Source organism: Myotis myotis, unplaced genomic scaffold, assembly GCF_014108235.1.
Source record: "Myotis myotis isolate mMyoMyo1 unplaced genomic scaffold, mMyoMyo1.p scaffold_m19_p_18, whole genome shotgun sequence".
NCBI classification, from domain to species: Eukaryota; Metazoa; Chordata; class Mammalia; order Chiroptera; family Vespertilionidae; genus Myotis; species Myotis myotis.
The window spans coordinates 35,010,484-35,029,979 of NW_023416322.1; the positions used below are offsets into that span (position 1 = coordinate 35,010,484).

The following is a 19,496-nucleotide window of genomic DNA, read 5'->3' on the forward strand; positions in this document are numbered from 1 at the left end:
AGAATGAAAATATTTGTGGAAAGATTTTAAGGACTTCATTTTTTCTACCAAAGGTATTGATAAAACAAATATAAAAATATTGTCTACCAGAATGAGCAGTAAATTGTGCTAAACTTCCCAATATAGGTTACAATGTTTTAGTGATTTGTCACTATTTTTTTTTTTTCAGTATCTTGCCACCATAATTTTTTAAATTTGGGCTTATAAAAGATCTCTTTTTTAAAGACATTAAGAAAAGGAGAAAGTTGAACAAAGCTCTTTTCCTCTTTATAAAATACTGTGACAGGAATAGGTTTAAAATGTTAGTTCCTGCCGAACCGGTTTGGCTCAGTGGATAGAGCGTCAGCCTGCGGACTCAAGGGTCCCAGGTTCAATTCTGGTCAAGGGCATGTACCTTGGTTGCGGACACATCCCCAGTAGGAGGTGTGCAGGAGGCAGCTAACTGATGTTTCTCATCGATGTTTCTAACTCTCTATCCCTCTCCCTTCTTCTCTGTAAAAAATCAATAAAATATATTTTTAAAAAAATGTTAGTTCCTTATCCATCAGTCACATATTACTTAATGAGGTTCACAAACTGCCTTTATTCTGATTACATTGTTTCCCCTAGATAGCCTTTTCCATGTCTATAAGAAATCTACATATTTTTCATTCAATTTTAAACTAAATGAAAAAGTGGTTTCTTCAGGTAATAACTCTACTGAGCATTATTCCCTCTTGAAGGAAACATACAGTAACAATAACGGTTGCTTCTTTTGAATCCAATATTGAAAAGAATCCCAGATGTCCCTCTAGTGGTGGCCGTATATTCCACAAAATTGATGAGTCCTGGTGATGTCCATTTTATGGTGATATATTGGAACTATAGTAATGCCACTCGTGTTTTTCAAATCAGTCATCCTATAATGATACAGTAACCTAGATTTAGGAATTTTAAGGCACACCACATTTTAAAGTTTCAGCAATTTGAATTCAGATTCCATTTCTCAAAGAGTAAACTAGCCAATTTGGGGTCCTTTGTTTTCCAAATGCTAAGTATTTCTAAATGGCTGTGATTGAGTGTCCTCAGTTCTGTCAGCCTCCCTATGAGCTGAGCAAAATGCTGTAGGTTTTCTGGATGATAAATTTTTGGATATTTGTACAAAATTTGTAAAATTGGTTCTTGTAAATTTTCCACATGTTGCTTATTTTTAAGGCATGGACAATCTGCAAAACATTGTCATATTTATATTAATGAATACTAGAAAATTGTAGAAGATAATGAATTTAAAACAAATTGAAAATATTTACAGAATTCTTAATACTAGTATATGCCAAATATTATGCTAAGTAAATTACATCTATGCAATGTCTTATTTAATCTTCATAATACTCTATGAAGAGTATTCTTACTGGTTAGGCAGCAGCACTCATTCATCCAGTCATTGTGTTAGAGATACAGCAGCAAACAAAACAAAATTTTCTGCCCCTCATTGAGCCTATATCCTGGGTCTGGGAGGAGTAGGGGAGGAAAGAGACATGTACACATTTTTAAAAATAAATTACAGTAATAGGTGTTATAGAAAAAATAAAAGTAAAGAGGTTAAGAATATAGGGAGGGAAAGCTATTTTTAAAAGGGTAACCATAAGTACAGACATTTAGCAAAGAAATTCCACTAATACAGGTGCTATAAAAATTCAACTTTTCATTAGCCACAAAAAAAATTGTTAAAGCCAAATAGAAGTGCCAAACAAACAAATCATAACTTGGTACAATGTGAGATGTGTATAAGTCATCTACTCCAAACCTCTCATTTTTTGGCCAAGAAAAACTGCAAAACAAATAGAGACTACTGCTTGTTCAAGTTCTCATAGCTAGCTAGTAGCAGAGATAAACCCAATGAAAATTCAATGAGTTAACAAATCTATATATATATATAACAGGCAAGCGACCTCAATGATGGAACGACCGTTACGACTGGTAGCTATGACATGCACTGTGGTGGCCAACCAGTCCGATCGGGGCCCGATCAGCCCCCCAACCCAACCTCCCATATTCCTCCCCCAAGCCAACCCCACCCCCGATCAGCCGGACCCCACCCATGCACGAATTTGTGCACCGGGCCTCTAATATATAAATAACTTCATTATGATTTTTAAGAATGTCACATAAACAAAGTCTGTTGAATACTAGGTTTATAGTTTCATCCCTGTAAGGCATTTCTAAAGAGGTAAGGTAAAAAAACATGCCCCACCACTAAACTCCTATTCTCCTAGTGTCACTTCCTCTACCCTTATGACTCCTATTTTACCTGACTTTAGGTTCTGGTCTCAGTCCTACTTTCACATAACATAGCACAGCTTCAATATGCATCTCTACTTTTCCTGACACATCCAGTTTCTGACTTTGCTGTGAAGGGGAGCAGAGAAGCGGGATGGTATCTAGATTGGGTTGTTAGGTTGTAGATTTTCCTGTTTTATTTTGTTGTTGTCTTAACATGAAGTTGTAGACTATGTAAGATGATGGGAATGATCTCGGAGAAGAGGGGAGAGATTAATGATGCAAAGAGGAAAGGGAGTGTGAAAGAAGACTCCAAACAACTCATGCCCATGGGTTTAGCCTTCTGGGGAACTTCTCTTCCTAACCACCTGCTGATGGACCTTGGTCTTGCTTAGACAGGCTCCACAAGTACATCAACAAATTCCTCATAATAAATTTCTTAAAATTCCTACTTCTGCTTTTCTGAATCCTTACTGATATAGAAGTTGATCCTGAAAAAGTCCTTGAAAGGCAATAAAGTTACACACCAGCTTCTATGAAAGCAGAGAGGAGGTACACTTCACTGGGGAGGTAAGTGAAGATTTCTGGAATAACATTTCACTTAAACTGACTCTTTAAAAATTAGTAAGGCAGCCCTAGCCGGTTTGGCTCAGTGGATAGAGTGTCAACCTGCAGAATGATGGGTCCTAGGTTCAATTCCAGTCAAGGGCACATGTCCGGGTTGCTGCTCGATCCCCAGCTGATTCATCATTGATGTTTCTATCTCTCCCTCTCCCTTCCTCTTTGAAATCAATAAAAATATATTAAAAAGATTAGTAAGGCAAGATAGGAAGCAGTGGTAAGTTAATGAACCAACTCAATGGAAAAAATAAACTCGATTTATAACATTTGATGACTGTAGTTAAACACTGGAAATTAGAGTGATCTATTCTCTTCAGCCTAAAAAAAAATAAATGTGATAGAAAGTAAGGGCATTAGGAGGAAGATGCAGTGTAAATAGTTGTTTTTGTGTTAATTAGCATAAACCTAATCACTTGTGGCTGGTGAAACTAAAGTGTCAAAGAGGGAAGTGCTTTAGAAACATTCACTACTATTATTTAATTTTTGGAATTTCAATATGGAATTGATTATATATATATATATATATATATATATATATATATGCTTTATTAAACACTAGGGGCCCGGTGCACGAAATTTGTGCACTGGGTGTGTGTGGGGGGGGTGTCCCTCTGCCCAGCCTGCCCCCTCTCACATACTGGGAGCCCTCAGGCGTTGACCCCCATCACCCTCCGATCGCCTGATCGGCCCCTTGCCCAGGCCTGACGCCTCCGCCAGAGGTGTCAGGCTTGGACAGGGGACCCCCTCTCTCCCTGATCACTGGCTCTGGCCCCCGCCTAGGCCTGAGGCCTCTGGCCCAGGAATCATGCTTGGGCAGGGGACCCCCATCTCCCTCTGATTGCTTGCTCCACCCCCCGCCCAAGCCTGACGCCTCTGACCCAGGCTTCAGGCCTGGGCAAGGGGACCATCATATCCCCCCAATCCCCGGCTCCGCCCCCCACCCAGGCCTGATGCCTCAGCCAGAGGAGTTAACCCTCATCACCCTCCGATCACCAATCACCGGATCGGCCCCTTGACCAGGCCTGAGGCCTCCGGCAGAGGTGTCAAGCCTGGGCAGGGGACCCCCAGCTCCCCGCGGTTGCAGGCTCCGCCCCTGCCCAGGCCTAACGCCTCTGGCCTAGGCGTCTGGCCCGGGCAGTGGGGACCTGCAGTGGCAGCGGGGGGGGGGGGGGGGGGGGGGGGGGGGCGGCCGCTGCGATCGTGGGCTTCGCTTTAGGCCCAGGCAAGGGACCCCTAGCTCCTGGGACTGCCAGCTTCGACCGTGCCCAGCTCCCATCGCTGGCTCCACCCCTACTTCCTGCTATCACTGGCCAGGGCGGCAAAGCCGCCTAATTCTCTGATCATGGCTGGGGGGCAGGGCAAAGGCAGCCGGGCCACCTTTGCCCTGCCCCCCAGCTCTTAGCTCCCCCCTGGGTTTCAGATCACTGTCAGTGGCAGGGGGCTTCTTCCTGCTTTCCCTTTCGCCTCCCTGCATTGTGCCTACGTATGCAAATTAGCCGCCATCTTCTTGGCAGTTAACTGCCAATCTTAGTTGGCAGTTAATTTGCATATAGCCCTGATTAGCCAATGAAAACGGTATCGCTGTACGCCAATTACCATTTTTCTCTTTTATTAGTGTAGATTACATGAGAACTAGATTTGAAGAATTTTCATATCAGAATACAGCCTTCTAATCATAGGTTGCAGCAACGGTTTCTAAAGTCAAGGTGTCCTTTAATTAGAATTAACAGTTACAAGGAGAGTTTCATAATAAAAACTAATATCTGCTTTTCTTACTTTCAAGAAGACTAAACATTTTTTCTTATCTTGCTGAGATTTCTTTCACTATAAGTATGAGGGTCTGTGGTTTTTCAAGGCCAAGTGCTAGTAAGCCATTAGTTAGCAACAACAGGAAAAAATAGGTCTGGAAGCTCAAAATTTACAATTTGGAGAAGGAAAAAGGAGCAAAATGAGCTAGTTAATACATGTAATATGGAGCATGTAATGCTGTACATCTATGCTTCCTAAACATAGATTCTAAGTGTCTCTAAAGATTTGCATTTTGAATTGCTGCAAATTTTTTCCAGTGGTATCAAAAGCTTGACATCAGCAAGGTGCAGTGTAGGTGTGTGGACAATGACAGAAGCTGTGGGGGTACTAGGGGCAGGTAAAGTTGAGTCTCGCCACCCTTGTCTCTGTTGTGGACCATTGGGACCACCGTCTGCCCCGTCCTCCGACACCTCTGAGCAGGGTATCTCAGGTTCTGTGGTATGGCTACAGCAATGGGCATGGTACCAGAGAGAGATTTTCAATAAAATATCCAAGTCCCTCCCTCACTAGAGCTCATGTAAGTGGGGCAGGAACACTGCCCTGTCGGTCAGATTTGGCATTTGGATCATTAGAGGATCACTGGGATAAGGTATACACTCTGAGAGAGGCAGGAGTAGAATTTCTGATAGGGCCATCTGAAAATGAAGGTAGGGAGACCCAAAATTGCTTCCTGGCCCAAAGTGTATGAGGAAATGGAGCCAAGAAACAGGAGCCAGAAAGAAATTAGCTCAGAATAGAAATAGTCAGAACAAGCAAAAGACATGTTGGGTAATTCTGTAATACCCATAACACTAAAATTGCCTGAGCTTATCTTATTGGTTTACTGAAGGGATGCAGAAGCACTGGGATGGCTTCAAGGTTACAATTCCCTTCAACTTCATGTTTCCCCACTTAGAATCTATATTTGTTCCTATCCTTTTTATTTTCCTTGTAACTAAGGAGAATGGAATGTCTCTTATTCCAGTCCAGCATATTCACCTATGTGCTGAAATCTATGCCCATCATCCCAATAAATATCCAGCAAAGATTAAGTAGCTATTATGCCCCTTCTCCTCCTGGTTCTTCTTCCTTCAAAAATCCCCCTACTGCCTGGGCAGCATGGCTTTGTGATTGAGCGTCAACCTATGAACCAGGAGGTCATTCATTTTTCTGTCAGGGTACATGCCCCGGTTGTGGGCTCGGCTCCCAGTAGGGAGCATGCTGGAGGCAGCCAATCAATGATTCTCATCATTGATGTTTCTATATCTCTCTCCCTCTCCCTTTCTGAAATAAATAAAAATATAATTTTTAAAAATCTCCCTACTTTCTCGTGTCTCTTTCTCGTTTGGATCCTTCCTCTATAAAGCCTTTTAAATATGCTCAAGATTTGTTCATTAAAACAAAAGCAAAACAGAAACAAAAGCCTTCCATTGTTTCTGTATCCCTTTTTAACCACTATTAAAATCATGGGATGGGTCAGAGGTTGGAGTTCACTGCTTGAATTTGGCTTTAAAATAGAGGTGAAAATAAATTAGGGATGTTAGAAAGACAATGGTTGAGATTGCCAATCATAAGAGCCCAGTCTGGTAAGGGAAAGAAAATTAAACTATAAGGAAAGAGTCTGATAGTTAGGGAGAATATGAGTATTTTCAGAAATCTTAGAGCTGGATGAGGTCAAAGAGAAAGTAGTGGGAGAAAGGGTTACAAGAACTAGATAGATTGAAGCAAAGGTTACAATCAAATAGTTAGATATTAAAGCTTAACATTTCTGATGAGGAACAATTTTTGGTGAATGATAAAGGGCTTGGCCATGGATAGCCAAAATAAATGTTTCTAGAACTGAGGAGGCCAAAGAAGAATAGAACATTACATGAATAGTTCCCATGGACATGACTATCACTCAAGATGAGAGCTACATATGGATTAATTGAAAAGACTATAAGCCAACTCAAGTCTTCTGTGAATAAAGGAGAATAACCAAGATAGGAGATAATTAGGAAGAAGAGAAGAATCTTCAGCTAGATGAAACAAACTTCAAATAAAATGGAGGTTTTACACAAGAAAGTAAGAATAATTGTTTGTCAGTTCATTGTGGAATTAGCATGACCAGTCTAATTCTCAGTCCTAATGGTGTGGGGCACAGAAATAATTACTTGCCATTAAAAGGGAAAGGGGTTGTGATAACCTTGAGGGAGAGTTACTAGAGGAGGAGATGACTTGAGTAGGGAGAAGACCAGTTGGAAACTGGTGAGAAAGAATGATGGCCTTAGCAGCAAAATACAAAAAAGGAAATATGTTCTGAAGATACAAGAGATGGGTTGCTTTGGAAACTGATTAAGTGTAAAGACTTAATAGGAATGCCGAAACCGGTTTGGCTCAGTGGATAGAGCGTTGGCCTGCGGACTAAAAGGTCCCAGGTTCGATTCCGGTCAAGGGCATGTACCTGGGTTGCAGGCACATCCCCAGTAGGAGATGTGCGGGAGGCAACTGATCGATGTTTCTCTCCCATCGAAGTTTCTAACTCTCTATCTCTCTCCCTTCCTCTCTGTAAAAAAAAAAAAAAAAAAAAAAAAAAAAATATATATATATATATATATATATATATATATATATATATATAAAGACTTAGTAGGAAGAATAAAGGATGACTTTCAGGATTCTGTTTTGGGCAAGTGGGTGTATGAATGTGCTCTTTACTAAAACAGGAGGAGCAGGTTTGGAAGCAAAGATGCTGAATTCCCAGACACTGAACAGTTCCTGAAACAAAGAAGGGCATCTAAACTCTAAGGGTCTCCAGAGACTTACAACCAGGGGAGCACTGGGCAGTGGCAGCTCGGCTGGGGCTAACCCCCTGAACCTGGCTCCAGGCCCCCTTTTCTCTGACTTCTCAGGGAGCCAAAGCAGCCCCACCTAGGCCCATTTCTTTCCTACCACATTTCTAGAGCCCAAACCGCCAGCTAGGCTCTTCCCTGTTGCTTCTTCTACCCTAAGCCCTTCCTTGTTTCGCTGTTCCCAGCTGTAATAAACATGCCCTAAAAAAACAAAACAAAACAAAACAGTAAAGAAACTCCACCTGCCCTGCAAATCCAAACTTGCCCACCAGGCCGTGAGAACAGGAAACCAAGGGCGTGGCAAGGGCAGGCCTCCGGCTCGGTGCAGGGCGGGGCTGCAGGGAAGCCTCGGGTGAAAGCAGGCAGGTCATCCACGGACTTGGCAGCTAGTGCGCAGGCGCAGGCGGCGAGCCGATGCCTTTTAAGCATACCGGAAGTGACGTCTCTGACGCGGGGACAGGTTCAGGACCTGAGCGACTGGCTCAGGCGAGCAGCGCTGGGGCTGTGGTCCTGCAGTCGCTATGAGCTGCACCATCGAGAAGATCCTGACCGACGCCAAGACGCTGCTGGAGAGGCTGCGGGAGCACGATGCGGCCGCGGAGTCGCTGGTGGATCAGTCGGCGGCGCTGCACCGGCGGGTGGCCGCTATGCGGGAGGCGGGGACGGCGCTTCCGGACCAGGTCAGGCAGAGAGGAGGGCTCCGTGCCCTCAGGTTCTGGGCTCTTGACCAGTGGAGGGTGAAGTCAAGTGGGACCTCGGCCTGGAATGTATTCCTGGGCGGGGGAAGGGGGGGCGGCGGCGGTGAGACCTTTCTTCGGGATCGGGGCTGAGAACGCTGCCCGGGAGCCCTGCCTCCTGCCTCTTCGGTCGCACCTGTGCTAAGTCTGTCTCTGTTTGTCCAGTATCAAGAGGATGCATCCGACATAAAGGACATGTCCAAATACAAACCTCACATTCTGCTGTCCCAAGAGAACACGCAGATTAGAGACTTGCAGCAGGAAAACAGAGGTTAGTCAGGCCTTTTTGTGTAGTTATTGTGACTTTCTCATTCCCAGTTAAAATAATGCGAAAGTTCTCGCAAAACTGCCCAACCGTTTACTAAAATGCATTGTATTTCCCAATCAGTACTTTTAGTAACAGAATTATCCTGTGCTGGTCCCGTAAAATAAAGTTGGTTACATTACCCTTTTCAAGGTTGTCTATATTTATAGGCAGCTTATCAAAGAGTGCTTAGTAGAGGTGAATTAGGGTTTATATCCTCAAGGGATTAAAATGTAAAGTTTAAATATTCAAATGTACTACAGTTAAGATTGAAAAGTTTTTAAAAAGATTGAAGAGTTTTTTTCTGTTCTTGTACGAAGTGGAGGAGCTGAGTCTTATACTCAGGATGTATATTCTTAGGCTTGATAAGTACATTATTAGTGATAGAAGTATGAATAGTTATTTGTATGTCAGTTGACAGGGCTTCCACATATATCATCCCATTGTATTCTTATATTTTCATATTGAGGTATATGAGCTAGATAAGAAATAGGCTCAGAGAGGTTAAACACTTTGCTTAAGAGTATTAAGCTAATCACTCACAGAACTAAACTCAAACCCATGCCTCTGATTCCAAATCCCATGTTTCTACCAAACTATGCTGCCTCTGCCTAGAAAGTTATGTTTCACATTGACCTTAACTGTTGTATTTTGTGGACTTAAACAATGATTCACAAATGTGGAATCACAGTTCTCATGGAGTGTCATAAAATTCCAACTGTTAAGAGTTTGCCTTTGAAAGCTCTCTCTCAGACATCACTGCCAAGTTCTTTTATTTTTGACAGAACTGTGGGTTTCCTTGGAGGAACACCAGGATGCTTTGGAACTCATCATGAGCAAATACCGGAAGCAGATGCTACAATTAATGGTTGCTAAAAAAGCAGTGGATGCTGAACCAGTCCTGAAAGCTCACCAAACTCACTCGGCAGTAAGAAAGTTTGATAAATTCTAAATGAACTGAATTGAAATCTTGAAATTGTGTTACCTTGTGTGCCTGTTTTTGAAGAAGAGTAAGCTTTTTTTCCTTTCGTGTTTATCACATTCACTGTTGGTTCTGCCGTAGCTTTGTAAAGATTTGAATAAAAAGGATAAGGGGCCCTCAGGTCCTTTCATTTGAATAGGACTAAGGATCCTTTCTCCCTCACCAATATCTTCCCAAGATGCTAATGAATGCTTAGTTCTTCCACCAAACATAATGCTAGTTAGTGTCAAAGAGGCTCAGTAAATACCTGATTGGTTATGATTGTACATTTTACTAACTTGTAAGCTTCTTGGTTATAAGAAGCATAAATTCATCTTTTATCCCTAACATAGTACCTGGCACATAGCAGGCTGTCAGGAAACTTTTATTAAACTGAACCACATAACATCATGCTCATTAGGAGACAAAAGTATGGTTTTAAAATACATATACAGCCCTAGCTGGTTTGGCTCAGTGGATAGAGCGTTGGCCTGCGGACTGAAGGGTCCCAGGTTCAATTTCGGTCAAGGGCATATACCTTGGTTGTGGGCACATCCCCAGTAGGGAGTGTGCAGGAGGCAACTGAATTGATGTTTCTCTCTCATCAGTGTTTCTAATTATCCCTCTCCCTTTCTCTGTAAAAAATCAATGAAATATATTTTAAAAATAAATCAATAAAAATACATATACAGGGCATCATTTCTACACTTTGGTTGATTATGATTGAACTTGAGAGACCCAGTAATTGTTCTTATGTCTGTAGAGTGCTTTATGGTTGTCCTTGTACATTCACATGTACTGTATCATTTAATCATGAATTAATAGATTAGTGCCTCACTATTTGCTGCAGTGGAATTTAGGAAAAGTTTCATCCTAGATTCCACTGAAAGCATTTTACTGACTTAAGAAAAGTCTTAGGGAACAGCGATGCTTTAAGTATGTGAATGGCTTTCATATGGAAGAGAAAGATAAATTTTATTTTCCTTAGACTACAGGAGAAAATTTGAACCTTGAAGGAAACAGATTTTAGTTCATATGAAAAACTTGTTAAAAGAGAAGAACAGCACTGGCTGGTGTGGCTCGGTTGGGTGAGGTCACATGCACCAAAAGGTTGCTGGTGTGATTCCCAGTCAGAGTACGTGCCAGGGTTTCAGGCTCCATCCCCAACGAGGGAGTATGCAGGAGGCAGCCGACCGATGTTTTGCTCTCACGTTGATGTTTCTCTCTCCTTCTCCCTTCTTCTCTCTCTGAAAATCAGTAAAAATAAAAAAAGGTAAGTCCAAAGATGGAATAAGGTCCCTTTGAATCTGTTGACCTTCTTGCCAATAAAAGTATTCAAGTTTAAGTTAAGAAGCCCCTTAGAGATGCTGTCCAACATCCAGCGGGTGGTTAGACTAGAATCGATCTTTTGAAAACAAATTATTTGTGAATACCACAGGATAACTTTATTCTGGTTCTACCTCTGAGGACTCAGATTATGGTGAATTGGCTGTGTAACCTCTGTAGCATAGATTAAATTTTTAACATCATAATGGCCACATTCTCATGAACTTCATATCTGTAGAAAAGATGACTTTTTCATCTTTTTTGTGTTATCTTCACAGGAAATTGAGAGTCAGATTGACAGAATCTGTGAAATGGGAGAAGTGATGAGGAAAGCAGTCCAGGTGGATGATGACCAATTTTGTAAGATTCAGGAAAAACTAGCCCAATTAGAGGTAAGATTGTTGCTATTTTAGGTTCACAGTATTTCACCAAGTTTTCATAGAGTCTGGAAGAATGCCATCGCCATCCTGTCACTGCAATGTATTGAAGTTTTCTGTGTGCTTCTGCTGATTTAAAATTAAAACTCCTCCATACCCTTTTCATAAAAGGAAATGTAGCCAGCAGCAAGCAATGAAAATGCCAATTATGTACTGGCTAGAAACTGAGATGTTATCATATCCAGAGGGCAGAGAGTGTGGAAAGGACAGATTACCTGTGAATTAAAATCCCTCATCTGCCATTAAAGGAAGTCAAATAGTTAATGTCTAAAGTTGATGATAAAGAAATACCAGTACAGGCATATTATTTAAAACTAGAGGTCCGGTGCACAAAATTTGAGTACTCAAGGGGCTAGGGTCCCTCAGCCCAGCCTGTGCCCTCTCACAGTACGGGAGCCCTTGGGGCATGTCCGACTGATGGCTTAGGCCCGCTTGGACATCCTTAGCACTGCTATGGAGGCAAGAGAGGCTCCCACCACCGCTGCTGTGCTTGCCAGCAGTGAGCCTGGCTCAGGGCTTCTGGCCAAGTGGTGCTCCTCCTATGGGACCGCACTGATCATCAGGGGGCAGCTCCTGTGTTGACCATCTGCCCCGCTGGTGGACAGTGCGTGTCATAGCGACTGGTCATTCTGCTGTTTGGTCGATTTACATATTAGCTTTTTATTATATAGGGTGATTATAGAAGTGAATACTAAAGAAACAGATAAAAGTATTAAAAGTGGTTGCCTTCAGGGAACAAAACCAAGGGATAACTGTTTACTTTATAAGCCTTGTAATCTTGATTTTTTTAAAGCGTTTTTCATAAAATATTTTGATTAAAATTGAAGTACTCTACAAAGAAAGGCCTGGGGTGTTAGTATGCCCTTAAAATTGTTAAGGAAAAACATAGATGGTTTGAATGCTGCTGATTACTAGGTGCTGTCATGAGCCCTTTGAGAAATAACAGAAAAAGAAAGCTAGGATCCCTACTCAGAGTCTAGTAAAAGGAACAAAACTGGTACAGCAGGTCCTTGAATAACTTCATTTTTTTCAATGTCATTTCATTACAACATTGATGAGATGCCATAGGAACTTAACTGTTGTTTATATCATTTAGCCTATGGTAAAATTGGTTTCTTTATACATTGTTTTGCTTAAAGTCGCAGTACCTATTGATAACTTTAAATGAAGACTTATTGTACTTAAATGAAGACTTATTGTACTTATGTGAAAGTATTATTAGGAATTTGAAAGATAGAAGATACAGTAGCAAAACTTGTGGAACCAAAAAGAGTATTACAAGCAGTAAATTCCATATATATACATATATATCTTATAATTAGGCATATATAATATGCTAAGTGTCCAACCATTGGGTCGACCAGTCGGTCAACTGCTCGATCAGTTGCTATGATGTGCACTGACCATCAGGGAGCAGACGCTCCAACCGGTAGGTTAGCTTGCTGCTGGGGTCCGGCCTATTGGGACTGGGCGAGATGGGCCAGACATGCCCTGGAGTCCTCCCGCGGTCCCATCCTGGCCAGCCAGCCTCCCACGGTCCCTGACGGGCTGGATTGTGAGAGGGCGCAGGCCAGGCCGAGGGACCCCACCGGTGCACGAATCTGTGCACCTGTCCTCTTAGTAAGATATGACATGGTAAATAAATGCCAGGAGAGAAAGACAAAGTACAAGGGGAAGCACTTGATATGGTAGAAGATTTAATGACCATAGGTCAGTGATGGCGAACCTATGACACGTGTGTCAGAGGTGACACGCAAACTCATTTTTTTGGTTGATTTTTCTTTGTTAAATGGCATTTAAATATATAAAATAAATATCAAAAATATAAGTCTTTGTTTTACTATGGTTGCAAATATCAAAAAATTTCTATATGTGACACGGCACCAGAGTTAAGTTAGGGTTTTTCAAAATGCTGGCACGCCGAGCTCAAAAGGTTCGCCATCACTGCCATAGGTTCTGATTCTTGCCTGAAAACACTATGGCTTACCAGAATTTCCTGCAGAGAGAATAAGGATGAAGAGTGCTAACGGCCCTATCTGGAAATCAAAGGGATTGACAAGGTTCCAAGTAGGAATTAGGAGTTAGTTCAAAGGATAGAACAACCTTGTCTATATTCTCCTTAGTTATGGAAAGAGCCCTCAGGAAACATGAGACAAATTTTACTTAATACTTTAAGTGGAAAAAACATGGGCATTAGATGGAGATCTCAGCAATACCACATCCAAGTTATCTGAGTTTGGACAAGTTTATGGACTTTTGTGAGCCACATTGTCCTCATTTTAAAGAGAATATGGGTATAGGCCAGTGATGGCGAACCTTTTGAGCTCAGCATGTCAGCATTTTGAAAAACCCTAACTTAACTCTGGTGCCGTGTCACATACAGAAATTTTTTGATATTTGCAACCATAGTAAAACAAAGACTTATATTTTTGATATTTATTTTATATATTTAAATGCCATTTAACAAAGAAAAATCAACCAAAAAAATGAGTTCGCGAGTCACCTCTGACACGCCTGTCATAGGTTCGCCATCACTGGTATAGGCGATGGTACCTACCCGACAGATGGTTGTGAGATAATGCATGTAAGACACCCACGTGGTACCTGGTTACGTGGCTAATTAGTTTCTTCTCCTTTCCTTTAGGACATACAGGAGAGAAGATTGAGTGAAGTGAAAGTATTATTAGGAATTTGAAAGACAGAAGATACAGTAGCAAAACTTAGGGAACCAAAAAGAGTATTACAAGCAGTAAATTCCTCTAGTGGAGAGTTTTTTTTTTTTTTGGTAGTCCTAACAAAGTAGCATATAAAAATTGCTCAGTAAATGTTTGTTCAGTTAACAAATAAGTAGTATTTTAGGAAACTCTCAGTGCTTTCCTTAAAACTTTAAAAATTAAAATAATATGCTTTCTGTTCCTGACCCGAAACAATGTGTTCTGATGCAATTAAACAGTCAAAATACCTGAAATAAACATACCTTTTTTTTTTTTCAGCTTGAAAATAAGGAACTTCGAGAATTACTGTCCATCAGCAGTGAGTCGCTTCAGGTCAGAAAGGAAAACTCAATGGACACTGCTTCCCAAGCCATCAAATAACTTCAGCTTCTGAACGACAGCTGGAGATGGTTTATCAAGGAAGGAAGTTACTATCTTTCTACTTGAGTATTGTCCTTTCAGTGTCTTGCCTCGGACTTGATTTAATAATGTTGATTAAAGGAATCGGATGGCAGTTTAGAATTGGCAGTCAAAATTGGCTGTCCACATAACAGTTTTGGGGTGTGTTCCTGAAAATACACACTGAATTTCACCATTCCTTTCTCTAAGAGACTACTTTTAATTTTCATATCTGGGACCTTGATTTATATAAACTATGTTTTTGGTTCATTTTTGTTTTTTTCACATCTCTGAAACTTTGAGCATTGTATCAAAAGGCAGCGATTTTATTTTATATAGGATTATAAATGGCAATTATGAAAAAAGTTAAAAAAAGATGAGCTTTTTAAATCTATTTGGCATAAATCTGGATTATTTCCCATTTGAGAAAAATACAGTAATTCCACAGAACTAGATTGGCAAATTCTCTGATTTGTAATGTCATTCACATTCTATGAAGTTTTAAGTCTCTCTGGTGCTAAGAGTTGGCACTTCATGGCCTTGTGTCTTCACTCTTAATTTGAGAGAAACTACTGCTAGTCTCCAGGAAACATACTTGAAAATAAGTCAACTTTTTTTCCAGTAGTAATATAGTCATTGTGTGTTCAAAGACTGCTGAGAAATTTGTCCTGTGTATGTGGACACACATATGCACACTTAGCTCAAATGCTAAAAGTAGCTTTCAGTTATTCCATTAGATATTAGTAATCAATTTTTCATTTTTTTCCTTCTATGGTAGTTTACCTGGTGCCCTGGTCCGCAAACCGTGGCTCGCGAGCCACATGCGGCTCTTTGGCCCCTTGAGTGTGGCTCTGCCACAAAATACCACGTGTGGGCGCGCACGTACAGTGCGATTGAAACTTCGTGGCCCATGTGCAGAAGTCGGTATTTTGTGGATGAGCCGGTATCTTGTGGAAGAGCCACACTCGAGGGGCCAAAGAGCCACATGGGGCTCGCGAGCCGCGGTTTGCCGAGCCGCAGCTTGCTGACCACTGACCTAGTGTGAAGAGCATATAATAGGTTTATTCACATCATAGTTCTTAGGTACTACATTCTACTGTTTATATATAACTTATCTTTTAAGAACCATCACTTACTTGGATATCTTTCATTATTAGTAGCAATAGTTGACTTCTTTTTAGATCCATTTCCACAAGGAAACAGTTTCACCACCTAACAAGAGTTATTACATTCACATGTCTTTTAGACAACCAAGCAATGTTGAGATTCAAATGCTGAGTAGTCAACTAGGCTCATTCATCAATTCATTCCCCCATCTCAGTTTACTCACATTACTTCATGTTATACTATCAATTTAGGTTTATCCCCAAATAACTGAAATAAATGCTAAACCTGTCAATATTTTCTAATAACATTAAGCATCATAGTGCATCGGAAAGGCACAGTATTAAAAAATGTTTTATGTTAATGTTTTGTGTGATGTAAAATTTCTTTTGTACTGCCGTAAAAAATGAAATCCTGTTAAAACAAAATCTAAGATATCCTAAAAGCATCTGATCCCAGTAATGCTAATAGACTTTGCCTGCAACAGTAGGCTTTGATGAATAGGTATATATTCTTTTAGAATTCATCAAGTTTCTATTCAAAGTCCTGCATAGAATTTGAAAAGTGTTCTGCCCCAAGTGTAGGCATTTTTATCCCACTTCCCAAGAGTAACTAATCTTTTAACCCAGCCATTTGCCACCATATGTCTTACAATTCCAATTCAAGAGGTAGGTACCCTATACTATTTGTCAGCTGCCATGGTCAGTTTTCAGTGAACACGGTAATCAAATGGCCCATTAAGGTATAACATGGTGTCCCTTTATTTGTCTTATGTGCTTTTAAGTTATCTTACAGTTCTTTACATCTCAGATATCAGGATACATCCACATGTTAACTTTTCTCCCTGGCAAATCAAAAGCTTGAAATATGAGTCTAAAGAGCTCTCATTACTTCACATGATAAAATTCTGGCTGGTGTTAATGCTTTGAAGATAATCTGTACTTAACAAAGTGAAAGAATGTTTTTTCACTTTGATTTGAGTGACTATTAATGTTTCTTTTGCAGTGGATGGAGGGATTAGACTGATTTGCAAAGCCTAAGTACAAACTTATCTTTTCTAAAGAAAACCAAAAAACTAATTTAGATAACGTCAGCTAATTTTACTCAGTAATGCGTCTAATTATTAGGAAATGCAAAGGTTTATTTTTCACATGCATAGCAACCTGTTAAGTAGACAAGGTTTTCATAAATATTGTGTAATTAGCACAATGTAGTCTACAAGGCTCTGGACCCTCTGGAATCTCAGGTGGTTGACAAAATTCATTTACTTATAGGATAGAACTTACATAGGCCTTCAAGGCCAATAGAAGGTCATCTCTCTTCCCTTATCTCCCACCTCCAGATTCCCTTTTAAGAGCTCACCAGACTAGGTGAGGCCCAACCACAATAATCTCCCTCTGATTAATCTGATTAGATATCTTTAAAAATAAAAAATACTTCTTGTTGAAAGTATTACATTTGTCCCCTTTCATTCCCCATTGGCCCCTTCTAGCCTGGCCCCGCCTCCTGCCCCTCGCCCCAGGCCTTCACCACACTTTTGTCTATGTCCTTGGGTTATGCATATTTGCATACAAGTTCTTTGGTTGATGTCCTCCCACCCACCTTCCCTGCGATTAGAGATCTTAAATACATTTGCAGTAACGCCTTTTGCCATAAAGGAGTGATATCCTCTAATACCCACAGGTCCAGCCCAGGCTCAAGAAGCATGTATAGTCAGGTGTGGCTCAGGGTTTGAGCAGGGATTTATGAACCAGGAGGTCAGGGTTGATTCCCCGTCAGGGCACACGCCCGGGTTGTGAGGGCGTGCAGGAGGCAGCTAATCAATGATTCTCTGTCATCTTTGATGTTTCTATCATTCCCTCTCTGAAACCAATAAAAATATCTATTTTTTTTTTAAAAGAAGCCTGTACACCAGGTTGTGGGAATCTTGGTGGCCATCTTAGAATTCTACCTACCACAGTGGCTCTTAGCAGTTTGGAATAAAATCCTAAAAACAACAATGAAGCACTCTTAGGAAATGCTGCATTACAAGTATTTGTGGGCCAAGAATAATTCTGTGTGGAAAATAATGTGCACATCTGTGAGCCAAATGATGCCCACCAATATATGCTAAAATTAGTGGACTGAAGTTTAAGCAGAAAAGGATATTTGCTTAGTCTCTGTATTAATTTCCTAGATTTGCAATAACAAATTACCACAAATTGTCCCTAGCCAGTTTGGCTCAGTGGCTAGAGCTTCAGCCTGCAGACTGAAGGGTCCCGGGTTTGATTCCGCTCAAGGGCACATACCAAGGTTGTGGGCTCAATCCCCAGTAGACCCCGTGCAGGAGGCAGCCAATCAATGATTCTCTTTCATTGATGTTTCTATCTCTTCCTCTCTGAAATAAAAAATACGTATTTTTTAAAATTACCACAAACTGGATGGCTTAAAACAACAGAAATGTATTCTCCACGGTTCTGGAGGCTAGAAATCTGAAATCAAGGTGTGTTGGCAAGGATGGTTCCTTCCTCTAAGGGAGAATATATTCCAGGCCCCTCTTAGCTTCTGGCAATTCTTGGCGTTCCTTGACTTGTAGATGCATCACTACAGTCTCTGCCTCAGTCTTCACATGGTGTTCCCCCTGTAGGTCTCTGTCTAAATCTCCCTTTTCTAAGGACTCTAGTCATTGGATTAGGGTTTTCCTTAATCAAACATGACTTCATTTTAACTTGATTATGTCTGCAAAAGACCCTTTTTCCTAACAAGGTCACATTCTAAGGTCTGGGTAGATGGAAATTTTGAGAAGACACTATTCAATCAAGTATGGTCCCAACGTATCCACCCCCCAAAAATTTAGTAATTATAAAGGAGAAAATAGTAACTTTACTATGATAAATCCTGGCAGACACCACTACCCAACTGATTAAGGTAAAATGGTTTCTATGGAAAGTAACCTCAGTGTAATCTGATCATAAATTTCTAATTTCATACTCACGGTGGGTAGTCATGCCCTAGACACATAACTTCTTTTAGTAAAGGGCTTATTTTTGCCTTAAGCAAGACTTGTCCATTATTTCTGTGCATCTAGGTTAACACACTATTCAAATACCCCCTTTCAGATTCCTTCTTCTAAAGCATAGCCATCCCCAAGAAAGCACATAATCTTTTTTTAATATATATTGATTTCAGAGAGAGAGAACAAAACATCAATGATGAGAGAGAATCATTGATTGGCTGCTTCTTCACACCCCCTACTGGGAATCGAGCCTGCAACCCGGCCATGTGCCCCTGACTGGAATCGAACCCAGGACCCTTCAGTCCGCAGGTCGATGCTCTATCCACTGAGCAAGACTGGCTAGGGCCACATAATCTTTTTTAAAAAGTATTTTTATTGACGTTAGATGAATGTGTTGGGGTCCATCCCCAGCAGGTCCAGGGGTTCCCAAAAGTGTGGACGGAGTTGGCGAAGAAGGAATGACACAGAGGCAGCGTTCAGTTGATCAGCATAGGGAGGTTCTCTAGCCAGGTTCTGTGTTTATTATCCTGTCACATCTGTATTTATACCAGTTGATTTTAATCCTATCCATTCTATTCCAAAGTTTAGGGCGTTTCTTATCTCCATTCCAAGGTTACTCTATTGTTCTATCAAGCTACAAGGAAGTAACTGAAGGAGATTATCCTAAATAAAGATTATGTAGTTTAACCGTGTTCGTAAAGTGATTAACTACCCGCCTGGCACTTAGTTAAGGGGTTTTACTGATTCCTTTCCTTAGTCCTAAACAACCCTTCTCAGAAAGGTGACCTTGGTTAAAACACATAGCGCTAAGAAGGGGGAGCAAACATATGCCATATATGCCAGGTCCCTTGAAACATAAGCTGTGCAGATGTTTCTTCCCTGCAGCGACTGTGTCAAGCAGCAAGGGTGGACCGGCTTCCGGCATGAATGGAGAGAGAGAGAAAAAAAAAACCCACAACCTGATTATGTGCCCTGGCCAGGAATCAAACCTGCGCCCTTTCAGAGCACAGGGCAATGCTT

General features: G+C 41.1%; 1 protein-coding gene across 2 annotated transcripts; it reads left to right on the forward strand.

Moving 5' to 3' along the window:
- Nucleotides 1-7,926: 7,926 nt before the first annotated feature.
- SIKE1 (suppressor of IKBKE 1) lies at nucleotides 7,927-14,827 on the forward strand. 2 transcript variants are annotated; one of them, XM_036343571.1, is made up of 5 exons: nucleotides 7,930-8,179; nucleotides 8,402-8,507; nucleotides 9,326-9,468; nucleotides 11,106-11,219; nucleotides 14,258-14,827. In XM_036343571.1, exons 1-5 carry the CDS (start codon nucleotides 8,021-8,023, stop codon nucleotides 14,357-14,359), a joined length of 624 nt encoding a protein of 207 aa, XP_036199464.1. In that variant the 5' UTR covers nucleotides 7,930-8,020; the 3' UTR covers nucleotides 14,360-14,827. The 2 variants fall into 2 exon arrangements, with proteins under 2 accessions (XP_036199465.1, XP_036199464.1); XM_036343572.1 differs by lacking the exon at nucleotides 11,106-11,219 and having other exon boundaries at nucleotides 7,927-8,179.
- Nucleotides 14,828-19,496: the final 4,669 nt, after the last annotated feature.